Raw genomic sequence first — 19,005 nt, forward strand, 5'->3', positions numbered from 1 at the left:
GGTAAAACCGTAGAACCTCAATAAAGGAAGGGTTTTATAGTTCTGTAAAGGTTTTACACCATGTCTTTGGAGTCCAGGAAATTGAAGTAGAAGAGATTATTATTGCTAAAATATTGCAGTTTTACAATTGTAAATCTCCCGATAGGAGGAGATCTTTTTCGATGATTTGCAAGTTTATGAATTTGTATTTTCTTTGGGAACAATCTGTCACAGAATTGGTGACCTAAAGCGGTGTAGGTGTACCAGTACCCCTGGCTACGTATTATTTTCTCCAGTTTGCCCTATATTCATGCCCTGACCCTTCCAAGTGCCCTCCACTCCCAGAGGTCCTTATCTCTGTGTGGGAGTGGTTCTTATCAGCTGTCACTCAGTGTTATCAGCCGCTACCCGACTACACGCTTAACTGCCACTGAAGTTCACCTACCACTGTGTTTGTGAACTTGTTAAATGTTTGGAAGTGTTCCAAAAAGAAGAAATTCCTGATATGTTTTATATGTTGATGGTTTGAGTAATACTTGAAGGATTAAACAAGGGAATGAGTATTATTCCCTTGTCTGGTAATAACTCAAAGTTGCGAAGCTTTAGACAGAAATAGGGAAAGTTCCGACCCTACACATTTGGAACTCTACCCTTACGTAATCACAGATTTCCGGCTTGAACTTCACCAACTTGATTATTTTAAAATATAGACATGTTAAAAATAAAAGAATTACTCTAAATCTGAAATGCATGTTCCATGTTCAGTAGAGAAAATTACAGCTAAAACATGCGTCAACGGATGACTTAATAGTATATTTCGTACCTAGGGCCGAAAATGAGGTTTTGCCGGCTCGAGATAGTTTTTAAGTTCGAGACGAAGTCGAGAACTTAAATCGATCGAGAGCTGCAAAACCATTTCGGTCCGTGGTGCGAACGCTATTTTTCACCACACTACCTAATTCACCACTATAATAATGCACACTGATAATCAACACAACTACAACTTTAAGGTTATGTGAAGAAATAATTTGAGGAATTAGCAAAAATAAAAATAAATAGTTGCTAGGCAACGGTAAAAGTAACACAATTCTATTAATTGCAATGCTATGGATTTTGATTGTGTAAAATGCATTCATGTTTTAAGTAAGTAAGCGGACAGCTGATTTTGCGGCCCCGGCCTGTAAAAACCTGCTCGGTCCCCAAATTACGATGACAGCTGGCATGGCCAGCAAAACGTAACTTTCAGCCACCAATTAACGTATGTAATACAGCCAAAAACATCATAGTGTGGTGAAATAGCTATTTACATTACAAGTGTAGTAAGAGCGTTTTTACATCACGCAGGTGAATGTTGTGCAACGAGCGGAAGCGAGTTGCATAATTTACCTAAGTGATGTAAACACGCTCTTGCGTAACGTGTAACGTACAAGATTTTACCTGACCCGACCATATTTTTCATTATCCATTTCACTGATCTTCTATCAGTAACGTTCTTTTAGTAACAAAATTGCAAAAGCTAGGTTAGGAAAATACTTTAAGCATAACAATAACATTCAAGTGCACAGCTGATTTCTAGCGTTAACGTCGTTGGCTCCATAGAGTAATATTTTTTAAGTTAAGCACTCAATGTTATTTAAATGGGTTTCTTTACATCACCGAGTGAGTTTTTGATACTTTACATCACTCGAGAAGTAAGGAAGTTGTATACATCACGCTTGGGATAGGGAAGTTTAACATGGTGGGTTAGGTAAAATAATAAAACAATTTACAATCATTTATAAGTTTAAGGCAAATCATTGATCGAGATTTTAACAATTTCCTTTGGATATTGCAAGTAAACATCTCATAATCTTGTTATTCAATCTAAAGTTTTTTTAATGTGTGCCCGTTAAAATTTGAGTTCGTTAAAGTCGACTAAATCCGACAATCTAATCGTTTTATAATCATGCCACAAACTTTAGAATAAACTTATTTATTCTCTATCATTCTATGTGGTCGTTTTTCAATCATAAAATTGCCTGCGTATAAAGACAGGTCGACACACCCAACAAAGCTTTACTGGATATAGAATACAAATAAAAGATATCTTCAGATATTACAGGATGAAAAGTCTACTTGCAGTAATCTTAAGTAAATTTACACAACACTACTTTTATAACAAATTGATGCTTAAATTTCCATATTAAATCGAACTAGTGAATTAAAAATTCCTATTCACATGCTCTTCGTTCGCAAATCGTTAGCAGATATGTAAAATAATATTTAAACGTTTCTTAAACGGTGTGGCATAAAATTGCGCCAAAGAGTTCCGCAGAGTTTCGCCGAGCCCTCAAAGGGTCCTAAAAACATTTTCCTTAGTTGCGCCAAGCCCAAGCGGGTGAGTTGCCAGCAGAAGGAATGTCCTTGTTTATGTGTCATTCTAACCTATCCTATCATAACCTAACCTAAAAAACAGTCAAAGAGGGCCGCCACATGACTTAAGGAACGTATCGGGTGGCTCCCTGGAGTAGTTGGGCGCAATTCAGGAATACCCGACTACCTGACTCAGTTGTCGCAATTAATACCCGCCCTCTTATCATTAGAAACTATCAAAACAGTACGTGATTACTCACTCTTATCAAACTGCTTGCGACTCAGACAAACTTATGACTCATTCAGCAATCTCAGAAAGTCAACAGTTTCATGAAGTAGTTGACGCATGTTGTCAAAACGGATTAGGAAAGGGATAAGATTAGAATGCATGTTATTTATAGAAACAAACGCGTTTAAATTAAATTCTCTAAGAGTTTCACTAAGGTGATTATTTTAAAATATGAATAATATATGAGTGTAGAATGAAGTGGATTGTTGTTACTGACCGATCAGCTGTTTTAACCAGGACCATTTATTCAAATTGCAACCATCATCAATAACAGCTGGGTCCAGTTTAGTATTTTTTATTTTCATGAAGACCCTAGTATTAGTATACTATATAAAAAACCAGGTTAGTTTGCATTTTGAGAAGCATGCTCAATGATTGACTCTCACCAGACCTTTTCCCAAGTAGCATTAAAATAGATTAATAGTCAACGTATTTATGTAAATCATAGCTTTATCATATACTAGGGAGGATGTTTTATCCATGGCTATATCATAGTAAGTGTTGTTTGAGTATGATAGATAAAAGATTAAATAACTATTGGGGCTAAGATTAATAAGCTCTAAAATTATAACCCAAGACAATCACTAAATTTGAAGCGCCCCAAAACGTTTCGAAACGAATTTTAGTTTAGAAAAAGACTTATCTTTTCTCCATTACGTAAAACTGTTATGATTGCGTAACAACTCAAAATTAACTACTTATGAAACCAACAATTGCTTCGGCATCCATAATTATGAATGTGATTTCTACTTCAGTTTCAGTATCCAAGTCGACGATATAAAATGGGAATGTGGTATCTACTGTATTGTTCTTTGATAGTCATCTACATTCTGTAAAAAACCTAAAATTACACACGAAGCATTGCCCCATATTGTCAACAATGTTTTCTTCGCCACAGCCTTTATGATCGTATATTTTGGAGGCCGTGGCGGGCAAATGCAATGCACAACTTTCACCATGAAGTCCCGAGAAGCACAGTAACTGTTACAAGGTTTGTGACGTCACAGGCCACAGCTGTTCCATCTGTGTTCCAGCTGTATCCAGGTTGGGGGTTGGAGGGAATGTTGGGACTGATATTTTGGCGGTAAAACAGAGAGTGAGGGAAGGAGCAAAGGAATGTAAAATGGAATGGACATATTGTTGCGTTGTTGCTTGGTTGTTGCTTGGTCGCTACGTTGTAGGGTTAAATTTAAAGTTTTATGCGTTTTTATGTTGCTTTTGGTTCAGTTGTGTTTATATTTGAGTTTATTAATTTTATTCAAACTAACTAGCAAGTAGTTACTACAATACCATTTTCTAACTCTTCTTTGAGATTATGAATGTTGTTCAATTCGTACCCAGTTTCACAGGTGTTACTATGCAACCTCCTTCACTTCACTTGTACACATACTAATCACCTTATTGCATGTTATAATTTTTACTCCAGCTATAACCTGACTTAATGTTATAATTGTTTCAGTTTGGTCTGTCAAAATCCCAAAACGAAATCATTACCCGGAATTTATATCTACTTGGAGTCATCAATGGACGCGCTTGGGGTGAATGAACAAAATTAAAATTCAAAAACTAAATCCATCACCGGAATTTCCACTTTAAAGTCATCCTTCAATGGAAGGTTGGGGTGAACGGACAAAATGGAAGCTACCACCGTGACTGAAGACTGACTAATTAACAATACTAACGACCAAAGTTATACGCTGAACGCTGACAATTAGAACTGGTCTGTGAAGCACGGTGCCCTCACATAACAGGATTAAAGAATATTTTCAACCTTCCTACAATCATCTGGAAGTGTAATTCCGTTGCACGTGCCGTCTGATGATACCCTGGGTTAATTGGGGCCTTGAAACCCTGGATGGAACTTTGGAAAGTTACCTGAGTGGATTTTGCTATTTTTAAATCTCGTTTTGGTATAAATTAGGAAAACCAGCATGTTGAACATGTGCGTTGATGTTGGTTGATAGGTTTAAACTAAACTATCATGGTATGAAAAACTTCAGATGGATTAGTTACACTCTATGGTAAACTCGACATGTCCTTTTTAGCAACAATTCGGCTACTTGGCTACATCTGGTCCCTATGGATGGGTTTTCTCCACTATTTTAAGTCAATGAGACAACTAAGTTAGAATCTTCACGAAACAAGTATTAAATTAATTGCAGGCCTATAGTATTTTAAACCATAGGTATAATTTGCCTATCAAAATTCATATTTTAGATTTAGGTGATTATAATTTATGTTTTCTAACTGACCTATAGCATTGCAAACACAACTAAACCACTAAAATAACGCTGGATGAAAACGTGCACGAAGCAAATTACTGTATGTCGAATTCGTGTTCGCTCACAACAGGACACAGTTTAAATCGCGATCAAATTCCCCACCTGTCTTGTCTGGACTATAAGTGACTTTCTCATAATCAAACTCTAGTTAAACACTAGTTCTGTACAACATTCCATGACCATTTAGGGAAAAAGCAGCGGTCCCAGTATCGACCCTTGAGGAACCCCTTGTTGTGGGGCGGCCCATTTCTAATCAGATCGATCAAAAGCTACGATTTCAGTTGTTGCCGAGTCTGTTTACAATGAACTAGAGGAGAGAGGGGACTTCTCGTCATTAATGGTTTTACATTAGTCGATAGATTTTACGATTTCACCAACTCTGCTGTAAACATGTGCAAAGATGTTCTCAAGCAGAACAGCAGGAGATTTTATGAATTCATTGTATATAGAGGTCCATTCGATGAAGCTTCAAACCATGTTAAAGTAACATGCTAAGTTTATAAGTTAAGCATGTAACTTGTCAAGTCCATCAGTTAAATGTGTTGGTCTTGATAATTCTCTCGTGCAGTGATAACACACTGTACACATATTTGGCACCTACCTAGTTAAAACTTCACACTATAACCATAGACAAATATAATTAAATATAAACCAACAGCAGGGCTGTGGTTAGCATAAGTTCTGGCGTCCACCGCAAGGATTGCCGTTTAGTTAAGGCGCACGCGCTACGTAAACACGGCACTCCTAGTGTTTGTCCTTATGTTTTGTCTACTTTAGCATCCAGCCATAGTCGAAGCTTCACATTGTGAAGGAGTTCATACTAGACTACAGTCTGCTTGATGGAACCTGTCTCCTGACGGGATCGAGTCTACCTTGAGACTGGCCAATAATTGGAAGCCTGGTAGTCCAGGTAGTCGAAGGGCCAGGAGACAGGTTTCAGCATAAAGACTATAGTGGGATCTATTAGTAACGGACAGCTGGGACTTTTTAGTCTCCAAGTCTTATCGCTGTTGATTTAAGAATACCGACGAACTTTCTTAGCCAAGCACGAAATACAATTTTCCTCAATTAAGTTTTCTTATTTCATACACATAGAAGTAACGTACCGTGAGCGTTGTTTGTATATGTTGGTGAGGGGCTGATATAGAAACTTTGCTCTTTAGACTTTGCTCTAGACACCAGCAACTAGTGCTAGACACCAGCGACTAGTGCTAGACACCAGCGACTAGTGCTAGATGCTAGACACCACTTGAGTGTAAATTACATGTTACCTCTGTAACTTCTCTGTGGTTGAGGTGATATGATTTTACCGTAACAGTGACTCGAGCAAAACATTCAGACCAAGACGAAGACACGACACATAGAATGCGTCGGGAGCAGCTGTTGGGTTGAATAGTTAATCATACAGAATCAGTAGAGAACATTGTGTTTGTAGTATCAAGTAGGCGGTGGTAGCAACAAGCATACATAAGTAGCTCAATATCTCAGATGTCTTTGTCAAATATCCCACTCTTTGTGGCAGAAATCCCTTTTATCCCTCAGTTCACTGTTGAAAAATTACCTTTGTCCCACTGACAGTTTTTTTTTTTTTTAATCTGACTTGAGTTTAGAAAATGTTTAAGGAACGCTAAAGTCAAACATTTGGAGTTTTCCGTAAATATCCCACGACATTACTTTTAGCGAATTTCCCTATAGGGAAGTAGCTATTACCGTAGGTCTCATGGTAAGACTTGGGCCCGGGACCTATTTACTTTTTCATTTTGATGTCCCCAGAGGCCAAAAACACCATTCGTTAAAATTTATATATATGTATATATATATATATATATATATATATATATATATATATATAGGTATATATATATATATATGTGTCCGTGAACACGATAACATGAGTAATTTTTATCCGATTTTGATGAAATTTGGTTTGAAGGTGTAAGGCGGGATAAACTTGAATGAGTTCGCGATCCAGCATGATAGGACTATGGGAACAGGGTTTTATGGGGTAAAAATTGTTTTTTTTTTTCATTTTTGACCCTCAAAACACAAAATTTCCCAATTTTTCTCTAAACCTTCTTAAAGAGCTTAAAAAAACAAACAATTCAGTATATCAAAGTGTTTTTGTACGGTTATTGGTTACGGAGAAAACTAAAAAAATGGTAAATTTAAAAGTCCCATGTTATTCTTATGGAGAATATTGTAAAATGTTGTAGTTTGCTTGTTTATGGATATATTTTGATCAAACTTGGCAAATTTTTTTATTTTATAGTAAGCTATCAATATTTTACTAAAAACACACTTTATTAGTTTCCTTGTAGCAGCAAACCTATGTACTCGTTAAACCTAATGTTATTTAAATAAATCAATTGAAAATCAATTCAGCCAAATGGAAATTTGCTTAGACGGCAGGTTTGCTGCGGCGGGGGTATTTTATCCCATACGTGGGTAAATTTCCCAAATCTGGGATAAACTTGCCTTCTATTGCGTAATGCGTTTATCCTTCGTATCTTTAAATTCACATATTTGAATAGTTTTATCTTTAAACTTGATGCTCTTCCTAAATAAATATGCAGTTGAACTCAAACAACTTTATCACAGCAAACATATATTTTAGATAAACATATAAGTGTCGTTCATTATACCATTACCTACTTGACTATACCACATTATGGTACATTGTAAATTATTAGACATCCATTTGGCTACCTTATCACGATTTTTGACAAAAAATGTCACGATGTTCCGGCTTTTGGTATTGTCCTAGATTCAGAAGATGCTGAATAAACTTCAAAAATATCCCTTAGATAAGTAGTGAGGTAAAATCATATATTCATTTTTTTATCATTTTAATTTATAGTTACACCTTAGTGAACGAACTCCAACAATCTCCTTCTAAATCCGGCAGCTTTGTTTTTCATATGGCAACCCTATTACTCACGTTAAACAATGCAACAATCAACAATAAAAACACCTAAACTAAACATTCAGCAACAACAATGATTTATTTGGAAATCCCAGTTTAATGTAATGGGTTTCAATCGTTTATAGCAATACTGCGCACGTCATACTCTGTGTATTGTTGTTGTAACCGACAAATATCAGTTTTCGTGTACAACTCGACCAATTCACACGGCCCAATTAGCTTTCTGGGTTCAGGCCGTGGGATATGATGAACATGGAACCGAATAAGTAATTTGACACAGAAAGTTGAAGCGGGTTTGTCATCGCATTGCCTCAGCGGCGAGTCGCTGAGTCAACGCGCTGAGTCGCTGACTCCACGCTGACTCATGTGACAATCAGCTGGTATTCCGTCCGCTCAACGATTAAACCGATTGATTGGAAGCAAACTGCGATAAGATAGTTTGCATTTCAATCTAGTGATTATTCATTTTGTCGCTGTATTCTGACTCGTATTATGTCAACTGACGATTTTGAAGATATTTTCTAAGAGACTTCGGTAGTTAGCTTACATGACCGGGCGGACCGGTTGGTTTTAAATCTAAAGTTTTAGTTGTATACTAGCGTATTATATTAGAAGGGGTTTTTTGTGGATAGAACTCCTCTCCTAGTTTTCTTTACCTATTTTGACGATTTTGGTGTCATTTTAAAGAGCTCACTCTGAACATCGTTTTTGTTCCACGCACTCTTTTTCCGCGAGATAGGGGGCTGTACACTTCCTCCCCCAATTCCTCTCTTTTGCGCCCCTCCTAATTATTTTTTCATGCGGTCTTAAAAACTCGATTATGATTTTCTCCTTAGATAAAATCTCTATAAACAATCCTAACCTAACCTAACATATGAAAGAAAGAATTTGAAGGAAAGCGAAAGAGAGGATTTGGGGAAAGAGAGTGCAGCCTCCTCTCTCTCGTAACAAAAGCGATGTTTTGGCCGGCCCCGAAATCTACCTGCTGAACCCCGGAACAAAAGTGATGTGAAGAAATTAGCCTTTAACCACGGAACAAAAGCGACTCACGCTAATTATATAAAGGGCGTTTTACCCAGTGGCCATGTTAACGTTATGGAATAATAATATTGAAATCAGCTGTTCATTTCATTGTTTTTAATTTGAAGCATTTTAACTGTCACATGTGATTTCCATTTGCTTATTTATTTTCTTATTACTGATTCCGAAAATTATACCCAGAAAATCCACTGATGTAACCATACTACATCGATTTATGAAATAACGTAATTTTCGGATTTGCTACTCTTGGTTTGGTTTAACATATCCATAACGTGTTAAGCTGCGAAACAAAGGGTATCTACAAAGGGAAACATTATCACGAGAACCTCTTCCGCTTCCGGTGATACCGGAAGTGCAAGAGCTTGGATAAATGCGAAATGACCACAGCTGTCTCGGCGTCTCAGGCGGCTCAGGCTTGCCAAATGCCCAGCGCCAAATACGGAGACCTTCTTGATTTCTTGCTCAACCTCTAGCTTTCACATTCGATTGAATATGTTTTTTATGTGAGAACTTAGAAAGTGAATGAAAGTGCTGTTTATTAATTCAACACTACACAAACTCAATAATACAAGTGTATTATATTACCTTTGTTGTTGCTTGTGTTCTTGAGAAGACGTTTGCAATAAGGTGATAGCTCACCTAAAGGGGTTTACAAGCGTTATTCCAGATTAATAGTGGTTGATGGTTACATAAGAATCACAAATGAATCAATTATAAGCAAACTACAATATGATTCAGAATCAAAATGATACAAGTCCCTTGAAGTATGTTATTTTGTTACTTTACAAATTTACAAGGCAATTTACATTTACAAATATCTAAAATTGGGGTTGTAAAAGATTTAAAAATTGCTACAAAATCCGAATATGAACATTTTGTTAACAATTAAATGTAATAATCAAAGTCCTAGACATTTACAAAACTGAAAATTCGTTTTGCAACATGAGCATCAGGTTTGCAGGTTTGCTCCGACAGGGGTTTCAATAAAATGCACCGTGACATACCTATTGTAATTATCTTTTCAAGTATTTCACAATTCTAACGTTTGCAACATTCTGATAAGTGATTAATCTTTTATTCTCCCACATGTAAGACAAGTTGTCACAATTCCGACAAGTGCAAAGCACTGTGGGTAGCCAGAAACCTTTCAAAGGTCAGCTGATCGGATTGTTACGCAAATGGTGAAGGTAATTTAACTTGAGTGGGAAATCTGTAGGTAGACTTGGCTTGATTAAAACAGATTAGCTTAAGATGGATATCAAAGTGTAAATTTTTGTATAAAACAGCCATTTTTAGATTGAATTTATGAATAGATCTGATGTCCGTAGGTCTAAAATGCCATTCCATAGGTTAACAGATTATTCGCACTATTAGGTGGAAAATTATAAGCTGTTTTTGCAGTTACCGTATTGAAGAAATAAAAGTTGCCGTAATTGCGATAATTTCAGAAATAACGCTTAAATAGACACACAAAAGGACTAATGGGTACATAGAGTATGTAGGATATTGGATACATGTAAGAATATATTTATGGTCTGTTACTTTTTTCCGTGTAGAGCGGAGCTTTCCCGTACAGTATCATAAAGTAGAAACGTAAAGACTGAAACAAATTATTACAGTCTGAGCTATAACTTCTGCTGTTTCACTAGATTAAAAATATCATTGTTTCAAACTCTTTTATGAAAAAGACTGTCTTTTTACTCCCCTGTTGCAATTACTTTTGAATCAGTAACGGAAATGTTAGCCCGACGTGATTCATAATTTGTTGGTGATACAGTACAATATGTTTAGTTGATGACACATTTCCGTTTATCTCTGAGGAAACCAATAGTTGTCTCAGATTATTTGAATTAAATTCTGGTTAAGTGTTTAAACGTCTAACCTCGGTGCTGTCCAAAATGGTACCTATACACCCGGGCCATATGGGCACACGCTAACTGGAGTAACTAAAGGAATCATTTCAATTTTTCATCAAGGAAAAATGACATAAATAGATCAATAAATATGTACAACTATATTATTATTTTTCTTAGTAACGGGAGTTATCCGATGATGCAGTAAAAATACACACGAAAACTGAAGTGATAAATGAAAATTGTATACGAAACTAATCCAAACTACAGTATTCACATGCGGAGCAACAATGGAACAGTAGCATTGTTGAGGTAACCAGGGACGTGACGATAGGACCTTGATCCCGTTATGACTCAGAGGGGGGTGGTAGACTAGTGGGGGGGTCACATTTCGCATTAGCACGCTTTCACTATCCGAACATCCGAACACATTCGGATACGGATTCGGATAACGCGCTGGCGCCGTGGGAGGGTCATCTGGCTAGACCGCCACCTGTCGGTGGAAAATTAATATGGTCAGGGAACACAAACTTAAATAAATACTATGCAAAACAGTAAAAACAACTAAAATTTATGGACGTTCAATAATTTAACCCGGGACTTTTTCTGTTAATTCAGTGACACTATGTTTTAGTTTTTTTTTTATGAAATACTATAGCGTTATCAACAAGCCCTGCAGGATTAGTTATAGGCTGGGAGTTTAGACGGAACCAAAACAGCTAAAAAAATCAATAATTGTGTATTGTTGCATACAAATTATATAGATGGTGACGGAAAAGGCCCTACATTCTGTTTTAAAGTAAATTACAATTGATTTTAGATATGGATGTCCAAAATGGGAGTTTTTGCTATTTCAACCATACAATTGTTCGCGCCTTTTGTTTGAATTAAATTTAACAAGTTTATATGCATTCTTTGTGTGACACTAACTCAAGAAAATTATTTTGTTCAATAGTTTTGCGTATACATAGAAATACAATACCGTACCTACATCTAAACAAATTTTATAATTATTAATTATTTTTACTGAATAATGTGATTTATGAATATAACAATTAAATATTTGAAATCTGTGCCTAGACTACTAGAGGTGTGAGATAACATCTTCCAGGTACCGAAAAGTCATAACCATGTCATAACAAGATCTTAGGTAGGTAAGTGAACAGAGGCGCATTCTATTGGTATCAGAATCTACTACATGCTGCCCACCTCGTTGCTTTTTAGCAGGCTCCATTTAGATGTCATGTAGCTTCGTACACAGATTTTTTATTAGTACTGATTTACAGGCTGTGTACATTGATTATAAAACCTCCCACAGTCGTTACGGTAGTACATTTAATCTGTTCTTAGGATAAATATTGGGAAAAGGGTTATTTGGGTCTTCTAGGTTAGAGGGGGTTCTCCTAGTTAAAACTATACATCGTGTCTTTGGAAACCATTGGAATTTATAATAATGAGTTATGTTTTGCTGCGTAGTACCATTGGTTATATATCTCCTACTAATGACATCCTATATCTATATCGTCAACACCCCACCCATTATTTGCACAATTAAAACTCATGGTGAAACTTAACACACCATACAGTGTGTAATGACAGAAGGCTCGTTATAGCTTTTGCTTTCATACTGTATAATGCCTTTAACTTGAACCATAGTGTTCTTCTTCTTTCCATTTCTTCTGCTTCTTCTTACTGTTTTCTGTCTGCTGCTCTCTGTTCTGCACTTTGCTTGACCTCAGAAGGAGACTTTTTTACACATTATAAAATTTTTACAATGGCTTCTAAAAACCTCAGTGTTATCGTAAGTACGCCTACACTTATTTTATTTATTCAAATATCTTTTTGGCTGGTTCCTAACATACCTGCACAAGTTAAGTGACTGTGGGTATCGTAATATTTCATGATAATAATAGGCCCAGGACTCCCTGTCTAGACTCTAGGCTAGGCCTATATGTTAAGGTTTTTATTTTTTGTATGGCACATAGTATGTGCTATTATTACGTATTACTTTCTTAAAATAATACTCACAGTAGATATAGGAACTTAGGTTTTTTATTTACAATTTCCAAATTATAATAATATCTAAAATGACCTGAGTCATCAATCGAAAGAGGTTTTCAAATAATTTTGATAATGCCTTGGAAAAGCTAACCCTCAAATTTAATTAACCATGATGCAGAATCCATAAAAAAATCTAGCTAGTTCTAACTACAGTCCACTCTTGGTAATTCTTTTAAACACTTGATAATTCAAAACTTTCGATAATTCAAAATGAAGGCTCAGTCCCTAGAGAATCTCTCAATATTTCAAATTTTTACCATGCATTTTGATACACTCGGTATTTCAAAGTCCAAATAGAGGGCAGGGTGTTTTTCTAAGTTGGCAATCCGATCTCTAGATTGCGCGACATCTCCTTGAGCTTGAGCACAAACGTAGTTGTCGACAGCTGATAGTTCAGCTATTGCCGAAATATATAGCGCTAAATAACAGATTTCTTTGCAACTACAGTAACTGAAAAATAAGCCGTTGATTGTTTAAAAGTGTACTAAAATACGGTATGATGTTTTATTGTAACATGCTGTACCTTTGTATGTATTAAACAAATGAACTCTCTGTAATTCAAATGGTTTATTTTTCTCCCGATAAATCGAACTCTTGATAATTCAAAACTCTTGATAATTCAAATTTATATGCTTGGCCCACCAATTTCGAATTATCAAGAGTCTACTGTAGTCCATAAATTGTCTTCAACGTCTGCACACTGTGTATTTAACTTATGCAGGCTTCTAAAAAGGCTCAGATTTTGAGATTGCCAAGGATGTATGGATGTATTGGTATTGGTGTCAATTTAACTTAGTTTTTGTCAGGAAAAACGATTGGATGCTGTGGTGATGATTGTTACTTGGAGGGGATGAAGTTTCAATGAGCGAACAGTATTACACCAGTGTGTTTGAATATTAAATTAAATACAACCTATAATTTTTTCAACTTAGATGTACTTGGTAAAGATCTGCTCGGTGGTTAACTTATTTTATAGTTCATCAGATCAAGATTTAGACAATCAGACTTATACTTTGGCCCATTCGTTGGATATTATGCTAGATGCAATTACAAGTTAGCCTAAATGTTGAAAGTTAAGTTTCTTACCACCAGGCTCTTTTTTGCTATAGGCTACTTTGTACGTTGGCTGTGGCCGTATCCAATTAGATACGGGTCTAGCGTTCCTTGGACGTGGTCGTTTTCAATCAGCTACGTTTTCTTACACTTTTCAGGAATGTTTGGTTCTTTCCTATCCTACCTAAAGCATAAACACCTCATTTGAGTGGTGCACAGGGGGTGAAAAAATGTTCAATCAAAAGGTTTGAGGAAGTAATGAGTTGATTTTTATTTTCAGGTCAGGTCACTGTCAACTTCTGCAGTGCAAAATCAGATGGTCAGGGTAAGTTTTTTTTCAACTTAATTAGAAGATCTTGGATATGACTAGCTTCTCTGTAAGTTATCTTTAAATTAGAAAAAGTAAGAAGTGATTAATTTAAAGTAGGCCTATGCCATAATGATCTTCTAAGTGTAAAATATACAAAGTTTGTTGCTGATTCAGAGTATTATTGTTTTTATTTTGAAAACTGAGTTTATTATAATAAACTTTGCCTATTAGACACAGAAACAATAAACTCAAATTTATGATATAAGCCTAAATAATAAGTACAACAACTTAATGTTCTCCATATAAATGATTTTACTTGATCCTTTTAACACTTTTATGACTATTTCATTTTTTAATTTTGATGGAAGATTATATTTTGTTATACATTCGGCAAAAAATGTTGTAATAGTGCCTCTTGCACCAATCATTATGCCAATTACTGATATAGAATTTAGATTATATTTGTTTCTTAAATCATTTTCACATTTAGGGCCTGCTATAATTTTTTCTCCTTTCTTCATCTACTTCTAAGGGTTGGTTTTTTGATATTTCAAACCTTAAGGTTGGATCAATTATAATTCCACTTTTAGATTTTAGATTTAAAATGTCCAATCTTCTGTTTGATCCACCATCTTCAATGCAATGTATTTCTTCTACTACTTGCCAGCCTTTTTTCCGTAGTTCTTCTGCGATCATTGATCTTACAGCATGGTGTCTTGCATTACACAGTTAAGGCACCAAAGGGACAAGAGCCAAGGACATGCGGAAGGGTTTCAGAATCCACTATGCCCTATGTAGTTTTGTTATAGAAAATGATTTGCTGATTCACTTTTTGAATCGCTAAAAAGTTAACCTGATTAACAATGGAAATTGTGTTCATAATAGTTTCTGTAGGCCCAAGTTTTTCTTTTGGTCAATCTTTTCAGTTTACTGCTGTAGCGTGACTCTACAATTTGTAGGACACTACTATCAACACCGCAGTATACTACTGAAATACACCGAAAAAGTCAGTAAAATAATATTCAGAATGTTTACTTCTTGTGTTGTTTCCTTAACTCACTTTTTATCCTCATACTGCAGCAAAATCAATTACTGAATCAAGTAGGCTGGAATCCTTTTGTTTTTTCTCCATATTCACACAAAGCAAAGTCCAAATAACTTATCCGAGTGATTCTCAAATTTTATAAGGCTTGCCTGGAAAATGATGCTTCAATCCGAGTACTTGGCATTCAGTGACAGACAGATAGCGTCTACGGCTGACTACACGTTTTTAAGTGTTTTTGATAATGTAAATTGTTTTTATTTAAGTATAGCAAGTAGGCTATGTTGAAATTATGTGGAATCAGAATTTTAAAATGTCCTCCAAAAATATAGTAGGTATTACATTTTTGTAAATGCATTTTTCAATATTTAACACATATATGGAACTAACTCTCTGAATTAGCTAAATAATCTATGTAAAATAAGTAACAATTTTGCTTTATTTCAGCCACCCATCCAGATTTTTGGTTTGGAGGGAAGGTATGCAACAGCCCTATACTCCGCTGCCTCCAAAATGAAGCAGCTTGAGGCGGTAGAATCTGAACTGGTCAAATTCCAGGTAAGTTAAGATGTATTAATTTAATTATTAGATACTTTGTCTAGTTTATTATGTAAATAAAATATAAATAACGTCACAAAATATTCTCAATTTGTCTTTGGGGCTAAAACTTCTAGGTTTGACTATTCTGGCCGAAGGTAGGCCTACTAAAATGTTTTAAATAATTCCATCTAGGGATTTCTTCACTTGACTAGTTTTATGTAGGCTAATCTATATAAAAGTGTCCATTTTGGAATATTAAATCTCAAAATGTTGGTAGTGGGTACTACCGGAGTGGTTGTTTTCGGGGCTAAAATAAAAATACTTTATATGCCTTATCTCAAAATAACATTTGGGACCTGGACACTGATGTAACAGTCATAAATTTATTATTATAAAAAAAATAAACAGGTTTTTATAAGGCGTTTTGGAGATTTGTGAACAAAGGTTTTGTATGCATTTTAGGGATCTTTGAAGACAGACAAGAAACTTAACGAATTCATTGCAAATCCAACCATCAAAAAGGAGGTTAAGATTGAGGGTGTCAAGCAGATTTCAACATCCCTTAAGTTCTCTCCGCCAACCGCTAACTTGGTTGGTAAGTAACCAGCTAATGTGGTAGCTTAGTGGTTATCGTATCCAATAGGCCTATGCTGCTTGGTACCGGTAATCACAATTATTTTCTAATACTACCGGTACGACAAAACTAATCTTCCTATTTTGGTAAAACCGACTAGAGTCATAGTTTAAGTAAGGAACAAAACGTAGACACCAGATTTGAACTAGCTCGTTTGGCTGCTACGGGAAATCCATGGTGATCCTAATTTACAAACAATCAACGTCTATTAGTTGGGACTGAGATAAATAATTTACTTTGGTGTTTAGTGTTCTCTGATAGAAAACTATTTATGTTCAAAATCAAAATCTTTATTGCCTTTTTTACACCATTATATGCACGGGGTCAACAATACATAATATATTAATATTCGTAAATCATACTGTCCGATAGATAGTAAGATAGTCTACAAAATCATTTACATCATAATACACCAAGTTTCAATAGAGATTTAACATAGAGTTGACTTTTGCATCTTGAATAAATATAGGCAACTTATGAATAGCAAGGCACATTTTCAGTTAGCCATGACCGTTTGAATTGAAACTTAAGTGGTGTAGGCTACTAAAATTACACTTGGTTTTAGATTTTACTTATCGTCTGCTTCTTTCCAGCTCTGTTAGCTGAGAATGGTAGGCTGCGCAATCTGCACTCCATCATCAACGCCTTTAAGACGATCATGTCTGCCCATCGAGGCGAGATCGCTTGTGAGGTGACCACCGCCAAGGTAAGGATTGAACTCATTTAGGAATTACAAAAGGCGTAATTAATTTGAAATACTGTATAGCTGGCTAAACTTTTTATTTCATTGTTTTTCTGTAACTATTTTGGACAAAGTGTTTTTCAAACGGTTACAAAATTCTCAAATTATTAGTTGTTACTTTATGCTTATTTAGTCTTGTAAAAAATAAAAACAAATAAAGTTACTACTTCACACGTTAATTGTTTTCTGTGGATTTTTTTGGTTAAGATTGTTCTTTTCGAAGAATAAACTATCTACTGAAGCTTCTTTAGTGCTCAACACTATAAAGCTCGACCGTGAAGGGCTGCAGTCTATGTCATAAAAGAACTGAATGCCACAAATTGTGTGAGCCCTAAGGGCTTAGAGGTTATGTTGACCTAACCTAAAGAAATGTTATAAATGATTCCAGGTCTTCGACCAACGGAGTAGTGAGTAGATGAAATCAGGATTTTCACACTTCAATTAGGGATTAAAAATAATGTTATTTTGGAATCAGAGTTCCTTCAGAGTCAAGGAACGTCCCTTAACATTTCAGTAATACGCAATTTAATACAGTTATTATTTTTAACGTACCGGTACCTATTACTTCATCGTCCATTATGTTTCAGCCAGTTGTTCTAACCGTTCAGATGTTACAAAAATAATTGGGTCTTCCCAGCAACCTATCACTAAGGTAGTAGGTGATACTTCGGTAATAGCGTTATTTATCATATGACGTTATATAACGCTCACCTCTTGTTTAAGAAGACAATCTCGGACTTGTGGTCAAAGCCTGAGTCCAAAAGTTGAACATATTTTGGCTTTAGGTGCATGAACTAATTCCTCATCAATGTACAGTCAAATTTCATGAAGTGTTCATCATTTACAAAATTATTTGAGTTTGGAATTATTTTCCGAAATTTGATATGTAAACTCTGACGTTTTAGCCTCTGGACGATGCCACTAAGCAGGAACTGACTGCTGCTCTCAAGGCGTTTGCCAAGAAAGGAGAAAACATTCTGCTTACAACCAAGGTACATGATGTTATTTTTAAAGTATTTCTAACAACCTTATTTTAATATCCAGAAGCATAAATTCATACTTAAAACTTTTTAACAACTTTTTAGTATTGATAAATATTGTTCCATGGTAAGGCAGGGCTCAGTATGATTGACATATAAAGTTTTTAAAATGGAATGTTAGCTCAGTTTGCTAAGGCGTTGCACTGACGTGTGTAGCGTTGATTTCTTTCTACATGGACGGTTTCGAATCCCTTACATGTGGAATCCATATTGTGCTTCCTGTGTGGCTTAGCTGGGGTGGAGGGCACTCCCTAAAAAAAAGGTATCCGACTTGGTGGGAAGTTTACGGCAATGGTGAGCTTGGTATTTTTTAACTCTAATTTTCTTTAAAGAAGGGAATTCTATAGTGTTTTTGAGTTTCTGATTTGATTTCTGATTCCTATGTTCACAGGTTGATCCTAGCATTATTGGAGGTATGGTTGTTAGCGTGGGAGACAAGTATGTTGACATGAGCATTGCCAGCAAGATCAAGAAATACACTGAGCTCATCCAGGCTGCTGTCTAAATAGTTGTACCCTTTTGTAGTGAAAGCAGTGATTATGTATATAAAATGTCAGCATTTCTTATTTCTGTTAAAATATAAACACACCTACACATAGTGAAGAGTTTGCTTAAACCTTTTTGATATTGTAGTCTTGTGTGTAATAAACGACAGTGTGTAATAAATCTGACGCAGGTTTAAGGAAATATTTAAGTGAAAATCCAATCACAGGAAAATTCGCGTAGTCTTCAGGTTTGCTGCTGAGGGGACATTTTTGATCTAATTTGGAAATTGTTAAAAGATATTAAGGAGCTGGCGCTAACATTTAAAAATAACGAGGTTGAGTGGACCCGTAATTTAATAATCCTATTAGTGCAGTTGAC

At 35.6% G+C, this 19,005-nt stretch overlaps 1 protein-coding gene across 1 annotated transcript; it reads left to right on the top strand.

Annotated features, from left to right (window-relative positions):
* The first annotated feature begins 12,416 nt into the window (after window positions 1-12,416).
* On the top strand, window positions 12,417-18,739 carry LOC128992350 (ATP synthase subunit O, mitochondrial-like). The gene is made up of 7 exons (XM_054415890.1): window positions 12,417-12,520; window positions 14,114-14,158; window positions 15,633-15,743; window positions 16,188-16,320; window positions 16,953-17,065; window positions 18,007-18,093; window positions 18,533-18,739. The coding sequence occupies exons 1-7, from the start codon at window positions 12,494-12,496 to the stop codon at window positions 18,644-18,646; spliced, it is 630 nt and encodes a 209-aa protein (XP_054271865.1). The 5' UTR covers window positions 12,417-12,493; the 3' UTR covers window positions 18,647-18,739.
* Window positions 18,740-19,005: the final 266 nt, after the last annotated feature.

Source organism: Macrosteles quadrilineatus, unplaced genomic scaffold (assembly GCF_028750875.1).
Source record: "Macrosteles quadrilineatus isolate MER2022 unplaced genomic scaffold, UCM_ALF_1.0 Scaffold_4__1_contigs__length_99947679, whole genome shotgun sequence".
NCBI classification, from domain to species: Eukaryota; Metazoa; Arthropoda; class Insecta; order Hemiptera; family Cicadellidae; genus Macrosteles; species Macrosteles quadrilineatus.